This window comes from Berghia stephanieae, chromosome 3 (genome assembly GCF_034508935.2).
Source record: "Berghia stephanieae isolate SIO BIC M18660-M18661 chromosome 3, UCSD_Bste_1.3, whole genome shotgun sequence".
NCBI lineage: Eukaryota > Metazoa > Mollusca > Gastropoda > Nudibranchia > Aeolidiidae > Berghia > Berghia stephanieae.
In genome coordinates, this window is record NC_088362.1 from 48,655,198 (window position 1) to 48,674,092 (window position 18,895).

Below are 18,895 nucleotides of genomic sequence, written 5' to 3' on the forward strand. Positions count from 1 at the left end.
TATTCTTGCTGGTCTTTACCACGGTTATTACACCAATGACTTCCCTCAACATAAGTATTGTCCTCCTGAACCGGACTCCAGATGCTTTTATAAAAAATATATTACTGCCCATGTGTATCCTGTTGACACAAGCAGCGTCTACATACACCTTTGAATTTTGATTTGCTTCATGAGCACTTGAAGCCTGTATATGATTTGTTGTGAGATGAAGACAACACAAAATCCAAACGAAAGGTTTCATAATTCTGTTTGGTCAAGATGCCATAAAACATACTTCCATTCCCTGAAAAAAGTTGAGTTTGGTGCAGAGTATAATTTTGGTCCAACAGAAATAACATCCCTGAAAGTGTCTTTGAGCATCGGTGGACTGGGAGAACACTCCCAGATGTTGAGTCAGGAAGCAGAGTCAAAAAGACTTGACCAAAGCATAAGGGTTGCTCAACATAAAGAGAAAAAAAAGAGGCAAAATGAAAGCTCAGACCCGTGAAAAAGCCCAGAGGGAGGCAGAAAAAGAACACGGGGGACCCTCATACGGTGCTGGTATGTTTTGAGCTGGTTGTACCGTTTTGTCTTATTATTTTCAATCATTGTTATCTTTGATCTCGTTTTTCTCAAAATGACATTTTTTAACAATCTTTTTTATCTTATTTTGTCATTTATCAATCAATTTGTTTAAAACTTTGCATGTCTAGAGCTATAGTGATTATCTAAAATCATACAGAAGGAATTTTAAATATCTTTATTATTTTTTGAAAAATTGACATTTTTATGTCAAAAAACATGATTTTTATCATACCGAAAAATTATTTTTTTTAAAAATTTATAAATAAAAATCTATTAAAAATATTTTTAAAATGCTCTGTATTTTTTTTTATAATATACAAAAATACAACCATGCAAAATTTCAAGAAAATTCCATGGAAACTTATTGAGAAAGTAACTTTTAAAAATAGCACCCAGAGAAGAGTAAAATCCAAGATGGCGGCCGTCACCATGGCAACCGGACACGCCCACCGAAATAAATCACATGGTTCGAATCCATTGGTCAAAGGCAATGTCCCAATATAAAAAGATATTGGATATAGCCATTATTCTTGAAAATAGTTTCAGGTGTCGCCCCTCCCCTTAAGTGAAGTCTTATGAGAGTCAATGGTACGATATATAGAACTAAGAGTAAGAGGAATAGAAAAAATTATAGAATTGACAAAACTAAGAATTATCAAGAACTACAAGTGGCTATATGATAATAATATTCAAGAACACAGATGCTTACATCTACTTTTGATATTAATTCAAATCCATGTGATACTGCTGATGAGTTTTGAATACTGAATTTTTTATTGAAGTGCACCAAAGCTTACACAAAATTAGATCCGCATCTAAAAGAAAACTAGTAATCACAGAAATATCAAATTTGGACCGATGTTTATAAAGACAACTGATTTCTCAAGTAAAGAAAATATAATGAAAGAGTAAAATAATATTTTGTAAATTCAGTGATTGAGGATGGGGGGATAATTTGATAAAAAATGGGGTGAACAGGAATGGAAGCGGGAATTTCACGGACAATCCGTAAAAGTTGGCAGGTCTGGTGTTAGGTTATGGCTCTGTATGACAATAATTATGTCCTCCTGTGACTTAAATGGTTTCGAATTGACTAGTAAATTTAAAAAAATAAATTGAGCTTTTATATAGCACAATATTCACTAAACATGCTCAAAGCGCTTTACAAGGGGTCCCTGGTCAGCAGCAACATTTAACATGTAGGATGGGACATGACTCCTGTTAGGCGATATTACAGTTTTTTTTCGGATAGAGACAACGCTGTTAACAACCAGGTACTCATTTTACACTCGAGTACAATGACAATGTGAGTAAAGAGCCTTCTCCAAGGACACAACTATGCAGGAGCCAGACTCGAACCCAGGACCGTCCGATCCGAAAGTGAGTGCCATTCCACAAGACCACATAGTCGTACAAATTTCTCATTACTGTCAGGATTGCTCAAGTTGTCGGAAATGGAATTCCATACCTTTATTGTACTTACTGAATATATGTACCTGGTAATAATACGTGTCATTAAGTATTCCAAACATCTGACCTGTTATTGAAGGGCGTTACAAAAAATGGGATGCTAAATAGTGAAATGATTTTTACAATTATTTTTTTTATCATACTTTGTTCTCAGATTCTTTTCAGTGTTCAGTTCTTGAAAGTGAGTGTTCAAAGTTCAAATCTTTTATCAACATATTTGCTTTTTTTTTTTTTTTTAATTTGAGCTTTTATCAGTAGTTCAATATCCACAATGGCATACTTGTTTAGATTTTATTATTTTAATGAAATATTTGAGTTTAAATCGAGACTTTGTTATCAGTGCTTTCAATCATTCTTATTTTAATGGAAATTCGCACTTTCCGCCTCTTGAAGTGTCGGTCTGTTTTGGGTATGTGTGTGTGTGTGTGTGTGAATGGATATATATATATATAAATATTTATCTTGGTCTGTGATTAGTTTATCCATGTTATGTGTGTTTTTAGATAGTTGCTGTGATGTCAACATCTGTCTCAGCCACTCTATTGCCCTGGTTTGAAGCAGATAATATTGCTTTGTTATGGCATCTTTGCTGCAACCTGGCAAAAGGAAGGGGAGGGAATCTCTCCACCAGCTTTCTTTTCAAATTTTTAACTAATTCCATCTTCTTGCAAGTTGTCTGGGATTATACATCTGAGTTTCAGATTGTGAGTACTGAGCCTGAGACTGAGACAAGTCTTTGTATGCCAAGAGCAAGGCTAAGGTTATCTATGAAAGCTGGACTTCACCTTCAATAAAACTTAATGTCATGTTCGTCAGATTCTCAACCACAATATTTGATCCGTTTCTGACAGCATTTCATTCATTGGAAGATTGTCCAGCAAGTAACGAACAGATTTATATTGTAGTTGTCCCTAACGGCCTTGTAGAATTCATCTATTTTCTTATCTGTTTAACCATTGATTGCCTTGGCGTTGATATAGTTTTAAACAGCACTCTCTATCGTTACTTGAGCCTTGTTTTTAATATTGTAACTAGAACTGTTGTCCACATCGTTAACTTCTTTAATCCTCTCCTAACCATCCATAGGAAAATCGTCACATTCATTACGGTGCAACCATTAACATCACAAAATTAAAAGAAAATATTTTGTTATAGCTCTAAAAACTTGACACTGTAATTTAGAGCTCATTTTGCTGGACAATATTATTATTTATTATAGAATTTATTTGTTGCTTTGCTGTTTGAATTACTTGTTCTATTTTTGTTTAGAGTGAGTGTTAAATTTTGGATAAAATTCTGAAAACCGACTGTTAAGGAGAGGATTAAAGGCCATTGCACACTGTTTTACACATTTTATCAAGATGTTTTTGATAAGCCTTGACATTCCAGAGTACAATACATGTATTTTTGGCTCTTCTGCCTGAAATGCTGTCAGCAGATATGGATCAAATATTGTGGTTGAGAATCTGATGAACATGACATTAAGTTTTATTGAAGGTGAAGTCCAGCTTTCATAGATTACCTTAGCCTTGCTCTTGGCATACAAAGACTAGTTTCAGTCTCAGTCTCAGTACTCACAATATCTCACCATATCCGGGTGTAAAATGAGTACCCGGTCGTTTACATAGTTGTCTTAGTCATCAAAAAATTGTAATGTCGCCTAACATGTGAAGTGTTGCTGTTGAGACCGCTTTTAGTATGTTTAAGGGATATAGCACAAAAAAAATTTTCCCCATTTTTTAATAAATTTGTTTAAACCAAAATTTGTATCACCCCTTGTTGAATTTCACTGGATTGTAGCACACCAAATTGCAGCAAGCTCTGTATATAAAACAAGTCATTACCTCCCACACGAGCATCGGATTTCGTCACACTTTTTGTTTTTTTTCCCAAGAGTATGCTAGAATCCAGCGAGTGCCGACTGTTTTTGATTACCCAAAATTTCCATTGAAGATACATGTTGTTATGATTGATTCTATGAATTGTATGTAGTATATTTATAAATTTGTACAGAAAATAAATCTTATTTACATCATCAGTTATTGTCTCCGACTTGTTTTATATTGATATATCATTTTTGTGATCTTACATTCTGATTGCATTCAACAACCAAAGACTTATAAGTGATATCAGATAAAGATCTGAGCAAATGTGTATGAAAGGTGCCAAAGCAAGAAAGAAAAACACAAGAAAAAAAACCATCCCAAAAAATCAGTCGACCTGGATGTTTTTTTCTTCTATTTTCTTTCTTGCTTTGTCTGGCACCTTTCATACACACTTGTTCAGATCTTTATCTTACACAGGTGCCTGCTCCTTAATTTCTTAACTCACTCAACCCTAACACCGACTATATCCGTAGTTTACCCAGGTTACTTTTACCCCATGCCTATTTATTACATTTTTCTGAGACAAATTAGAGGCATCGTATCAAAGCTAAGGTTTTTAGTTTTTGCATGTTAATGCTAGTTGTAATGCTCATTTTTAATATATTTTTTTCAAAGTTTGAAAAGTAGAAATAATCTCTAGGATTGAGTGAGTTAAAGTGATAATCAGACCAGCCTCAAGTGGTGGGTGGAATTCCTCTTAGGACGGATTTTGGCTCTCCCTTAACCAGTGGATTCTTTGCCAAAATACATATGGCCTTCCTGTATCTTCCATCCTCCTATATCATCAACTTTATCCTTTCCACTGTCTTTGTTTTCCTTGTTCTGGGATGAGACCATTTGATATCACCTTGGCCCTGCCCTTTGTCTTTTGTTGTTGGACTATCTCTTTTGTCTTGCTTTGTCAACCTTCTTAATATTAATAGCCTGGCCGATATCCTTTACCTGGCGCTAAAATCACCGTAAAATGTTCCAAGTGCAGTGAAAACTCTAAAAATAAACAAACAACAAACACACCAAACACAAGGAATGATGCTTCTAGATTTAATTCTGATCTCAATTATTCCCCTTAGACTAATTGATGGTACAGGATACAGATAAAGTGCTGAGACATAACTCGATGCAACAGATAGCTCGATTTTTTTTCATGACTCGTCAACACAAAGTTAGCCATAGTCCACTTCAACACCAAATAGCTGATCTTGAAGCAAAAAATTTTAAAAACGAGAAACAATGTTAAAATTCTAATCATTCATCTTTATTTTATTATTTTTTTCATCATTACTCTTTTTTTCTTTTTCAAAGCAAAAAACTTCATACTCTTGCAATTCCATAAAAATAATAAAAATTATAACAAACAACAGACATCATTGCTCATAATTACAAAGTGAAAAAGGATAAATTTCACACACATCACATCAACTATCACTACCATTTACAGGTGTAACTTGCTGTATTTCTCATCGAGTCATTGTATTTAACATACACATATTCACTTATCGCAGAACTGTCAAAGGACGGGGGAAGAAATAAAAACACTTAAGGAAAAGAAAAAGGTTTTATATAGTACTTTGAAAATGTGTCCTGGAACAGAGGCAGGCGATTTATGCACTATAAATTATAAATAGCACTTTTAGTTTTAGATTGTACCAATGACCAGGAAAAGGAAGACACACACACACATCTTGGTTGACGGTAAAAAAAAAAAGTCCTTCAGACATTAGGCCCATGGAGCCAGAGTTTATCCCGGTTTCTATAGCGTGAAACGGACAATAGCAATTGCTTGCTATCCTTTGGATAGTATACTATCGCAAAATACTTTCTGCCAAATCTAACAGATTCAGCTACCCATTCACTGTTGGGTGGACAGGGGGATCAGAAAAAATCTCAACTGCACCCTGGGGATCGATCTTGGTCCCTTTTCATGTGAAGCAAGAGCTCTACCAACTGAGCTATCGGGACAGTAAAAAGAAAGCAAAGAGGATTCCGTAGAACACTCCACTCCACTGATAAAAATTTTTAAAGGAATGTATGAAACAGTGCAAGGCAAAGCAGACAGATAAAAACAACCAAAAAAATTTTTAAAAGAAAAATAAAACCAAAAAATCAAAAAAATCAACCTGCCTCCAGTGAGGATTGAAATCCCGAATCAAGACCTGCTGATTTTATTGGGGGTTTTTTTTTCTTTCTTTTTTGTATTGTTCTTTTTGCTTTGTATGGCACTGATTCGCACATGCCTTTCAAAATCTTTATCTTACACAAGCGACTGCTCCAAACTTTGTCATATTGATAATGACTCTTGTTATCAATATCACACAGACAAAGACCTCGAAATTGAGATTCAGAAATTTGGAACAGTGGTCATCAGCTTATAACCTGCCTTTTGCGAGACCAATAAATAAGTACAACCCGAGCGGGTAGTACCACAATGTCAAAAAGACTGGTGTGCAGGAAACGGTTTGGAAAATAACCCTGAAGGGCAATTAATTTTACCCCTTAACGGCTGATTACGTTTTTTAAAACGTTTGTATGAACTTGCCTTTAATACTTCAAAACATTTTTTTCTTCATAGCGGTTAGGAACAAGTAATTTTCAGGCTCCGTAACTCCCCCACTAAAATGTCCTGATATTCCTCGACTTTTGATATTTATTTTACTTTAAAAAAAGGTAATTTTCAACGGCAAATTTATATAAAATAACCGGGAATCTTTTTTTTTTTGATGGCGAATAATATTTCTTCAGCTAATCCATTTTTTAAAGGGTTTAATGGCGCTTGCCTCACATAATTTTAGTCAGATTGGCGCCGATAAATTTTTTGGTTTTTTTTTTTTTTTTAAAGGGTTTTACGGCGCTTGCAACACATTTAGGTTATAGCAGCGCCAGTAAAAAGAAGAAAATGGGACAGTAAAAAGTTCTAGAATTACATTAAAGCATCCAAGAAAAAGTAAGACAAAGGGGAACTGGGAACAAATAGGGATCAGATGATTCCAAGAGCATACCATCAATGTTCTTAGTTTGAGATCACCAATAAGTCTCATCCGGACACAAGCACGGCCCCCACTAAGAGGAATACACTCAAATGCTTACATTATAAATTAGAGCAAATATAATAATACATAACAGAGAGATGATTTACAAGGAAAAAAATATCATCTCCCAAAACAATAACTATGCATTCGACTGTTTCCCTCCCAGCCAGGACCCCGACCAGGGCCAGGACAAAACCAAGCAATCTCATTCCAAGACAAAGACAGAAAGCATGTTGGAAAACAGATATAGGGGGATAGAAGACACAATAAGTACCTCCCTGCCCACTATGGGAGTTAGGAACCCCACCCAGGGCGCCGATAAAAAAAGAAGAAAAAGATTCCAGACTTACAGTTAAAAGCGGCTGTGAGCAGAGGTAGATTTCCAGAACATAATATCAATGTACTTAGTTTGCAAAATATGTTCAAAACAAAAATCTATAACTACACATCAGAGAGATGATTTACAAGGAAAAGAATATCTCCCAAAACCATAACTAAAAATTTGACTGTTTCCCTCCCAGCCAAGGACCACAGCCATGACAAAACCCATGTAATCTCATTCCAAGACATAGACAAAAAGCAAGTTGGAAAACTGATATAGAAGAATAAAAGACATCCCTGCCCAGTATGGCACTAAAGGAATTGAAGGGGAGAAAGAAGACACTTCACACAGGACCCAGCCCACTCATGGAGGTCAAAACACCCCAGCCAAAAGAAACTTTTTCTCCAGGGTCAAAAGATGAGACATCAAAGCATTATACTTTCTGTGCAGAAAAAAATTTACTTGTCAAAAATGATGTGCTTTTAAGAGTGTATTTGAAATTAATTATAATAATATTATATCATACCCTAAACCACTGAAGAGTCAAGTTAAAATTGTCTAAGATAATAATAATAATAATCATCATCATCATCATCCAAAACATAGGCATAATGTGATATTCAATCATTCTAAATGAGATTTCCTTCCTAGTCACCAGGGCTATAAACGACTTCATCTCTTGCATAATACAAATGACGCCAGAGGACGAGTGCAAAAATAATTTGAATTGATTTGCATTGACTGATGAGATAAATAACAATGTGAAATTGAATGTAAGCTTCAATTTACATTCAATTTCACAGTTATTTATTTCCTCGAGCTTCGAGCAGCAACATTTACATTGACTGATGAGGGATATTTTGTTCAAGACGACAAAGATGAGTCGTATTTAAAGCTATAAACATGAATCTTTGTTTAAAGCTATTTTTGATTATTGTTCAGTGAGCAAATTTGAAAGGTGTGTGATTTTATGATTAATATTGAGATTCCTGAACATGGACCACGGACCAAGTGTATACGAGGAATGGAATTTTTCAGGGATATTAGACAAAAGTCTGAGCAGAGACACAGGTAAAGAACCTGGTTACATGAGTGGTGGGTTATGACAACATTGAGTTGTTTTAAGGGAGATGGTAACCACTGCATTCTTATAAAATATATATATTTTTTCAAAACATCAACAGGTCCTTTTAACCACTTGATTGCTCAGTGCCCATAGATGGTCTTCGCTGTTTGACTTTGACTGCTTAGAGCCTGATTCAAGTGCATATTTTCACCACAGCTCTGTGGAGGGAACGAAATTGATGTCACTCAGCTCTTTGTTATTGTTTTTAGCCAGCCCTTTTTATGAGATTATGAGACTACAAACGTTTGAGGTTACACATAGTTTTGTGTGCTGGTACGTTATATCCAACTGGCAGATGTTGTGAGTTTTCCAACTAATGCATAGCATCAATAATACAAAAATGCTCTGGAAACATAATTCAAAGAAATGGTAACAGCAGCAAAAGTTTTTATTTAAAACAGTGGCCCTTGCTTGGTTACCAATTAAGCATTGTAAAAAGTGTTGAATTAATTGGATTCTGATGATGCTTTTGACACCAATGGGGTCAGTTTTGATTTCTTTTAGGGAATAACTGTATTAATTGGATGCTTAGCATCAGAAAGTTGAAGAATAAAACTAACAAAAAGAAAATAGCAGCACTGAGGATGATGATAATTGGAAAATGACCACAGGTCAAAAACTGAAATTTGTGATAACGATATGAATGAAAATTTGCTGGCACTATTTTTTTTCTTTTACCATACAATAACAGAATTAGACATAAGCTAGCAATATATCTACATATCCAAAAATATTCAGGTTTACTGTGCTCAGGCAATTGGACGAGGTGCTGCAAGCGAATTTAATTAAATGAGTTATAATATTAGCATTGACATCATTATTTCAAGTGGCACTTTGGTGATGGGTAATATTTGTTTATTTTTAAGGGTTTTACGGCACTTGCAACACATTAAGGTCATATCAGCTCAGCGCCAGTTAAAAGGAAGAAAATGGGATAGTACAAACATTCTAGATTTACAACTAAAAGCACACAAGATGTTTTTTTGTTTTTTGTTTTTAAGGGTTTTACGGCGCTTGCAACACATTAAGGTCATATCAGCGCCAGTAAAAAGGAAGAAAATGGGATAGTAAAAAGTTCTAGAATTACAATTAAAGCACAAAAGAAAAGGTGAGACAAAGGGGAATTGGTTCAAATAGGGAACAGATGTAGATTCCAAGAGCACACCGTCAAAGTACTTAGTTTGACATCACCTAAAAGTCTCATCCAGACACAAGCACAGGTCCCAACTAAGAGGAATACACTCAAATGTTTACAAATCGTATGATATAAAATGTAAACTAAACATAATACAATGCATAACAGAGAGATGATTTACAAGGAAAAAAATACATCTCCCAAAACTATAACTATACATTCGACTGTTTCCCTCCCAGCCAAGGAACTCCGGCCAGGGCCAGGACAAAACCAAGTAATCTCATTCCAAGACAATGACAGGAAACAATTGGAAAACGGGTTGAGGGGATAGAAGACACAGCATGTATCTCCCTGCCCACTATGGGAGGTCAGGATCCCCACCCAGAAAGCACACAAGAAAAGTAAGACAAAGGGGAATGGAACAAATAGGGAATAGATGTAAATTCCAAGAGCACACTATCATTGTACTTAGTTTGAGATCACCTAAGAGTCTCATCCGGACACAAGCACAGGTCCCCACTAAGAGGAATACACTCAAATGTTTACAAATTATAATATAATAATATGTAAATAAAGCATAATAAAGTGCACAACAGAGAGATGATTTACAAGGGAAAAAAAATATTATAATCTAAAACTATAACTATACATTCGACTGTTTCCCTCCAAGCCAAGGCCAGGACAAAACTAAGTAACCTCATTCCAAGACAAAGACAGAAAGCAAGTTGGAAAACAGATAAAGGGAGATAAAAGACACAGTGAGTGCCTCCTTGCCAACGATGGGAGATAAGGAACCCCAACCAGCCTGCCCACTATGGGAGGTCAGGAACCCCACCCAGTGGTGATAGGTAAACATTTAAGAGAGCAGTCAAGTGGTTAAGGACTTTTACAATGACATTTTACAGACCATCCACTTTGCCAAATATTACCTATTCAAGAAGTATTCACCACATATCTTGTTTTGTTCAGCCCATCCAATACATTCTGTAGTAAAATAAGGATTAGACGTGTTTAAAAAAAAAAACTCAGGATAGAGTGAGAGTGATGGATCATTTAAAAAAACAAACAAAGCTTACACCAAAATCCATAACATTTAAAGAATTTTTCGGACTTTTTATAGAATGTCGCGAAAGTGAATTCCACTAAAAATATTTGAGGAGAAAAAAGTCTACAAGAAAAATTCAGTTTCCCTATTTAATTATTTAAACATACTTATTAACTTTATCCATTTTTAATTCCATTTCTTATATCCTCTTTATTTCAAAATTCAAATTACCTACTGACATTTTTTTAAAAGTGGTAATGTCAGTGCTGCCAACCCTGGCCCATGTAAATGGAGAGCCAAAATGAGTAAGATTTTGAAAAAAAAAATACGAACAAACCTTCAAAACTATAACTAGCCCTAGATCTGACAAGAGGCAATTAGACCATACTAGCAATATTATTTTCGTCATTTAAATCAATGAATAAATTCTCTTTATAGACTATAATGTAAAATAGTACTGACAATGAATAAATATATGACCTAGCCAGATAATATTATAGCAAACTACTTAAGTTAGTGTTTACACTAAAAGAGTGTATGATTATTATAATGCTTAAATAAAAGAAACCTCAATAATACTTACAATCCTCAGAAAAATACGTACAATGAACGAAAATGCGCAAGAATACGCATTTTTTACGCAATGTTGGCACCACTGGTAATGTTTCTTGTCAAGTGCTCTTCTTTCAACACTTAACTACCACAACTCGTGGAAACCATGAGACTAAGAAAAATTAAGGACATTGTAATAAAATTCAACCAAAAAAATATGCTATATATACATCGTTTAATGACTCTTAAAATGAGAGAAATTATATCAAATGTTGTCACCACCAATACATAAATCAGAATTTTAAAAGACACTCCCTGGAAAATCCGTTTGTTAGCAGGTATGACAGCTAGGTGATAAGTCATTTGCCTTTGGAATGAAATATTTTGGGTTTTTCATGACTCAAGTGTTGGCCAATTCGGTCTTTTTAACAGATGTTGCTGAGTTGAAAAAAAGAATAATCTAAAAACTGAAATTGTTTCCGATTCACTTGCTTTCAAGATTGAGCTTTATTTTCCTATAAAATATAAAATCATATATTACATAATCTCTATGTCTCATGCATTCATATAATTCTTACCCAATACAGACATGTTGCACAACACAAATGTCAAATCTGTTGTCCTCTCCAAAAAAAAAAAAAAAAAAAAAAAAAAAAACAAAAAAAAAAAAAAAAACCGAAAACAAATTTAATAAGAGTGAAAAAAATCTGGATGGGATCACTGGGAAAGACGTCTCTCTCATCTTTTACATAAAACAAATCTTATTCCTTTGACACTGAATTTCTTTAAAACTTTATTTCTAGCTAAAACTTCACTCCATGACGTTTTCATCAAGAAGGCAGTAACAGCAATGGGACTTGGTGAAGCCCGTCATCTCTTTTATGTAAAATATAAAATATATAGAGAAGTTTTAGTTAAAAGTCAAAACCAGTCAGTTAAGGGTTGGGATAAAACAAACTCCTGCTAAAATATTGCTGTGAGCAAAAGGTACTCGCATGTGTACTACAACAATTAAATCAATCGCACATTTCTGAAAAAAGAAACGACAAAAATCGGTCGACCACCCTTCTCTATTCATATTTTACTCATAAAATCATATATTACATAATCTCTATGTCTCATGCATTCATATAATCCTTACCCAATACAGACATGTTGCACAACACAAATGTCAAATCTGTTGTCCTCTCCAAAAAAAAAAAAAAAAAAAAAAAACCGAAAACAAATTTAATAAGAGTGAAAAAAATCTGGATGGGATCACTGGGAAAGACGTCTCTCTCATCTTTTACATAAAACAAATCTTATTCCTTTGACACTGAATTTCTTTAAAACTTTATTTCTAGCTAAAACTTCACTCCATGACGTTTTCATCAAGAAGGCAGTAACAGCAATGGGACTTGGTGAAGCCCGTCATCTCTTTTATGTAAAATATAAAATATATAGAGAAGTTTTAGTTAAAAGTCAAAACCAGTCAGTTAAGGGTTGGGATAAAACAAACTCCTGCTAAAATATTGCTGTGAGCAAAAGGTACTCGCATGTGTACTACAACAATTAAATCAATCGCACATTTCTGAAAAAAGAAACGACAAAAATCGGTCGACCACCCTTCTCTATTCATATTTTACTCATGTAGGTTTTAGCCTAATTAAAACATTAAGCTTTGCCTAAACAGAAGAAAAGAAAAAAAATATATTTACAAACCAAAATTAACCTCAACATTAAATGGAACCTTAAAGCTGATTGACAAAATTGAAAAGGACGGCTGTGATATTTTCAATGTTTTCTTGCCATAATTGTTTTCCCTTCGTTTCAAGGTTTTGAACATAGACAGAAGGCAAATTGGAAAACAGCTTTAGAGGGATAAAGACACAGAAATCGCCTTCCTGCCCACTGTGGGAGGTCAGGAACCCCACACAGGTATACCTATTTCAAAGAGAAAACAGAGAGAGAAGAATCTAAGCATCGACTGGAAAAACATCTTAATCCATTTTGGATAGAAATTTTGACTTCTTTGCTTAGATTCTTCTCCCTATGTTTTGACCTCCCACAGTGGGCAGGAAGGCGCTTTCTGTGTCTTTATCCCTCTATAGCTGTTTTCCAATTTGCCTTCTGTCTATGTTCAAAACCTTAAATTTATGAATTCAGATGAACCTCCACATGTTAAAAAAAAACCTTTTCCTCATAAGTCTTAAGGTTTACACTTTTATTTTTGTTTGGACAAGTTAAGGGTCATCTTAATTCCTTGATGTTTGAAGAGAAAAACAAATATTGACTAAAATGGGGAAAAAATCACTTTGTCAAAATATGGCAGTAGAGTACTCACAATAAAGCCAATGTTTTAACATGAGAATTACAGGAAAAAAACAATTAGCCAAGCAAAGAGTTCCATAAAACGTTGAGTAAAACATTCTTTCACCCTTGCTGGGCTAAAACCAATAAAAATAAAAACAATACAAATGGTTGAATTTGAGCAAATCCTGGAAAAAACATAAACTAGACGCTATTCACTAAAAGGGATTTCGTTACTTTTTTAAAAATTGTTTTTTTTTTTTTTGGGGGGGGGGGGGGGGGTTGAACAGTGAAGGGAGGAGGATGATATAGTTATTGCATGAGGTCAGATGATATTGATTTTAAGTTTCTCATAATTTGACCCAATATGCAATTTGATCTGATATTTAACCGGTATAAATAAAATAGGTAAATCTAGGTGGAGTGCAACAGATTGGTAAGAGGGTATGCAAGGTCGAGGAAACCAGGTTGCACTGTATGTCACATGATCTTTTACAGTTTACCAAGATCTCAAGATCAGATTTTGCTTTATTCAAAGCTTCCCTTTAATGAAAGGTGCTATCACTTCCAGTTAAAGATTTACAAATTTTATTTGTTGAATTCAAGGTGTGTTGTAAGATCTGTCTTCAGAATGAAAAATTGTGATCTACTTACTGGCATCCATGCACATCCACAAACACCCGTACCCACATAAAAACATTCATAACCAGACCTACATCAAACACAAACACACACACTCACAAAAAAACCCATCCGCATTCACATACAATCATTCCGAATTAGACCCACATCACACACACACACACACACAAATATTCAAATGAAGACCTACATCACGCACACACATACACACACCCACATTGCACACATGTACGTAGACACAAGAGGGTTGAGATCACAGCATCAGGGTATTCAGATAAAACTGTTTATGGTGCAAGACTTCACAGATCTCCCGAGAAGATTGCTGGACGCTTGACTCCACCTTGCTCCATACCAATCGCTCTGCCTCTCGCTGGAGCTGAGAAAAGATAAGGTTGAGATAAAAGTCATAGCAAGGCTATCTGAAGTTGAGAAAAATAGGGTATGAAGAGGTGACAGATGAAAAACAGATAATAAAAAGTCACGGGGTCAGTGCCAAACTTAGGATCCGATTGACACCAGACCCTCAGTCAGTCTCTGTCCTTTCTCTCTCTCTCTGCCAAGCAGAGGGTGTCAATTGGATCCTGAGTTCAGCACTGACCCCGTGACTTTTTATTCTCTGTTTTCATCTGGCACTTCTCCATACCCGATTTTTCTCATCATTATTGATACAAGTGCCAGCTCCACACTTTTTTTGAATGCTATCTGAAGGGGTGAATAAAATAATTGAACAAATTTTGTTTTTTTTTAATAAAATAAAATATAACAAACCAAAAACAAACAAAAAAAATATTTCTGGCTCAAACACATCTATAGTCAATACCATTTCTGGTCGATCTCTCTTTACCTTAAATTCTTACATGTTTCCTCAAATCAACCAAACAATCCTCCCCCACGCCCCTCCCTGACCACCTTTCCAAACCAACACTCCAAACTTTCTATTGAGCAACAAGTCTGTATTAAAGCTACCGAAAAATGGTTACCAACATGTCATAAACAGATTGTTCAATCAAAAATTGTACATCATGAGGGATTCAAAAGGAACTATAATATGCTAAAATTGAGAGTAAAGGCATCCTCACAAATCCATGTTGCTACAAAAACAGGGACTGGAAAACAACATTTTTCTTAGTTGACATCTTAGGACTGGGTGTGTTTGTTTGACAATGATGTAAACTTTTTAATATGTTGAGTCGAGAATAGATGAGTATGTCGTCCTCAACATACCAACATTAACACTCCACTCTGTAGTGTTTTGATGTATTGCAATAAGAATGAAATAACTTGTATAAATACTTAACTGTTGGTATTTAAGATTTATCAATCATGGGACCATTGTTATCAGATAAAATAAAACTGTCATTAGAATTAAATACATGGACAAAGTAAGGTAAAGAAAGATAAGAATGGTGTACCTCCTCCTCCTCTGGTATATCTGCCAATCGCAGCGAGGCGATGTCTAGAGATGAGAACACAGGGTCTAATCCAGATGCAATGGAGTGGAGTTCTTTTGTAATGTTGGACAACTCCGTAATGAGATTGTTGAACTTTTCAAAATTTGATAACTGGGAGAGAAAAAAAATTGGTTACAAGAGAGGGTATAAATAATCAATTGACAAAAAGACCAAATTAGTCTTAAATTTGATTTGTTGACTTTTGGAAAATACAGAACAAAACATTCAATGTGGAGAAGATATGTAGATAATGAAATTACTAGCTCTTATCTCATTATGACCTAAAAAGTATTCCATACACCATTAACTCTTAAAAAGCAATAAGATTATCAAAAAGTCCTGTTAAGAGAGAAATAATACAAAATCGAATGGTCAAGTTCTGTGGGCTGAGATAATCTGATTCACAAAATGGTGATCTCCCATTTATACTGACTGCATATAATATATATATAATTTTTTTTTCCCCAGTACTTATTTTTCTTTATGCCAATCAAAGCCTCAAACTAAACTTTGGATTATTTTACGGTAGTAAACCTTTTTGACCGTAAAGCCCATAGAGCCAGAGTCTATCCCAATTTCTACAACATTTGCTATTCTGTAACATTTGCTTGTTTCCCTTTGAATAAGATACCATGGCACGTTTTCATCTGATTTATTAAACCTAACAGGATGGATATAGAGGTTTAGAAAACAACTCTTGTCCCTTAGCATTTGCAAGTGTTCCCAGACTGAATTGCTAGGACTCACATTGGAAGATGGTTGCATAAGAAAATGTTAAAGATTTAAATTCAGCTCCAGTCATAAGAAAAGGTGGAGTAAAACCAGGTTTTGCTCTATACATAATTACTAGTCACACTATAATACTTACATGAGGGGATGCTTGAGCCCTGTTTTTTCTGGATTTTTTGGAGAGAGAGTTCTTGATGGGTTTGAGGAGACGGTTACACACGCCAGACAGGAGAGTTAGGTATGATATGGACTGAAACAAAATAAGAAGAAAAAAAAAACAATTTAAAGAATAAATAAAAAACATCTATGAGGGAAACTATGTACAAGGGAAAGAAATAAAAACAAATTTTGTAAAAAGTAAAATTTTTGGTTACTTTGAAATTGAAGGGGCCTCAGCCATAACACTAGATTAGTTTTTAGTGAAACTTTAATTATTACTTTTTTAAAAAGTAAATAGATAAAGTGTTATTTTAGAAATCAATAATCGCAAAGAAATAAAAAAAAGCCCTGAATGAAAAAAATTTAAAGAGAGAGAGAGAGAGAGAGAGAGAGAGAGAGAGAGAGAGAGAGAGAGAGAGAGAGAGAGAGCACAGAGAGAGAGAGAGAGAGAGAGAGAGAGAGAGAGAGAGAGAGAGAGACAGAGAGAGACAGAGAGAGAGAGAGAGAGACAGAGAGAGAGACAGAGACACACACACACACACAGAGAGAGAGAGAGAGAGAGAGAGAGAGAGAGAGAGAGAGAGAGAGAGAGAGAGAGAGAGAGATTGTTTTGTTTTGTTTGTTTTTAAGGGTTTTACAGCGCTTGCAACACATTAAGGTCATATCAGCGCCAGTAAAAAGGAAGAAATGGGAAAGTAAAAAGTTCTAGAATGACAATAAAGCATCCAAGAAAAGGGAAGACAAAGGGGAATTGGTTCAAATAAGAAACAGGTGTAGATTCCAAAAGCACTCTATCAAAGTACTTAGTTTGAGATCACTAAAAGTCTCATCCAGACACAAGCACAGGTCCCCGCTAAGAGGAAAACACTCAAATGTTTTACAAATCATATATAATATAAAGAAAGCAGAATACAGTGCATAACAGAGAGATGATTTACAATGAAAAAAATATCATCTCCCAAAACTAACTATACATCCGACTGTTTCCCTCTCAGCCAGGGCATCTGGCCAGGACCAGGACAAAACCAAGTAACCTCATTCCAAGACAAAGACAGAAAGCATGTTGGAAAACAAATATAGGGGGATAGAAGACACAGTATGTACCCCCCCTGCCCACTATGGGAGGTCAGGAACCCCACCCAGAGAGAGAGAGAGAGAGAGAGAGAGAGAGAGAGAGAGAGAGAGAGAGAGAGAGAGAGAGAGAGAGAGAGAGAGAGAGAGAGAGAGAGGGAGAGGAGAAGAAGAGAGAGAGAGAGAGAGAGAGAGAGAGAGAGAGAGAAGGGGGGGGGGGGGGGTAACTCACTTCCACTGAAGCCACAAGTTGTTCTAGTTCTGTAGAGTCCAACTGCCGCCTCCCATCAATGTCCCTCAATAAACCTTGGACATCTTTTACAATCAGCTCTGGTGGAAAAAAAAAATAGAACACTAATAGTTATATGATATTTATATAGCATGAGGTTTCCATACGCAAGTCAAATGAAGTATTTAATAACACTCAAAGACAGCTCTTACTTCGTCTGCTGAAAAGATCATGGAACATTTCCAACAAAGAGGACAAGAAGAAAAACTATACTACAGTGGAACCTCCCGATTACGACACCTCAGAATAGCGACAACCTCCTGATAATGACATTGACCCCTGGTCCCGATTATTTTTCTATTTAAGATCAGTAAAAAAAAAACAAATAACGACGCACTTTTTAATAAAACCTCCGAATAACGACATCATTTTGGCGATTTTCTGCAGTTTTCGTATATATCTGATACTAAAAATACCGAGTATGAGTACTCAAAGTTTATAAAACTTTTGCCATGCAACACGACAGCGGTGCGCAATTATTTGACATGCTCATCCCAATGGAGGACAAAATATCTGCTATCATTTCCAGCGTCAAACGTCAAACAGTGATAGAGGATTGTTTCAAGCCAAACAAGTCTTGATGCTCATAACAAAATAACAAGGATGATGAACCTTTTTTTTAACATTTTTAATGGATAGAGAGAAACAAAAATAAAATTAAAAAAAAAACAAAAAACAAAAATCAAAAGAAAACAAAAAAAACAACCCCAAACATTTTTAATGCGGCCATGTATTCCGTTGTATTCAAACAGCTGTTCACATGCCGGTCCCCAGCCCGGATGTGGCGTGGTTAATAAAAACTGGTCCCGCGGGCCTTACCATACCCACTTTGTCCGCCATCTTGGAAACCTCTAAATAACAACACCTCTGGATAACGACATAAAAACTCTGTCCTGTGGCATGTCGTTATCGGGAGGTTCCACTGTATATTATAACAGGTAAAACCCACAACATGCGATCTCTCAAATTAATCAAAATAATTTTTTTTTTTTAAGTATATGAAGTTCCATTCATAACATTATGTGTTTGCTCAAAATCTTTTAAAAACTCAACTTTCTGTCAGCTGAAATTCCTGTAGTAAAGAATTCCAAATTTTGATCGATTAGTTCCTGAAATAACAGTGCTCTGGAACCAGTTTT

General features: G+C 35.2%; 1 protein-coding gene across 2 annotated transcripts in view; it reads right to left on the reverse strand.

The window, feature by feature from the left end:
• Positions 1-13,373: 13,373 nt before the first annotated feature.
• Positions 13,374-18,895, reverse strand: part of LOC144967899 (N-alpha-acetyltransferase 25, NatB auxiliary subunit-like) — a 37,752-nt gene continuing 32,230 nt past the window's right edge. For both annotated transcript variants that reach the window (XM_078905653.1, XM_078905652.1), the window contains exons 24-27: positions 17,700-17,797; positions 16,377-16,487; positions 15,470-15,619; positions 13,374-14,433 (exon numbers count right to left, since the gene is read on the reverse strand). In XM_078905653.1, coding sequence (XP_078761779.1) covers positions 14,311-14,433; positions 15,470-15,619; positions 16,377-16,487; positions 17,700-17,797 — 482 coding nt within the window. In that variant the 3' untranslated portion in view covers positions 13,374-14,310. The remainder of the gene's footprint in view (positions 14,434-15,469; positions 15,620-16,376; positions 16,488-17,699; positions 17,798-18,895) is intronic.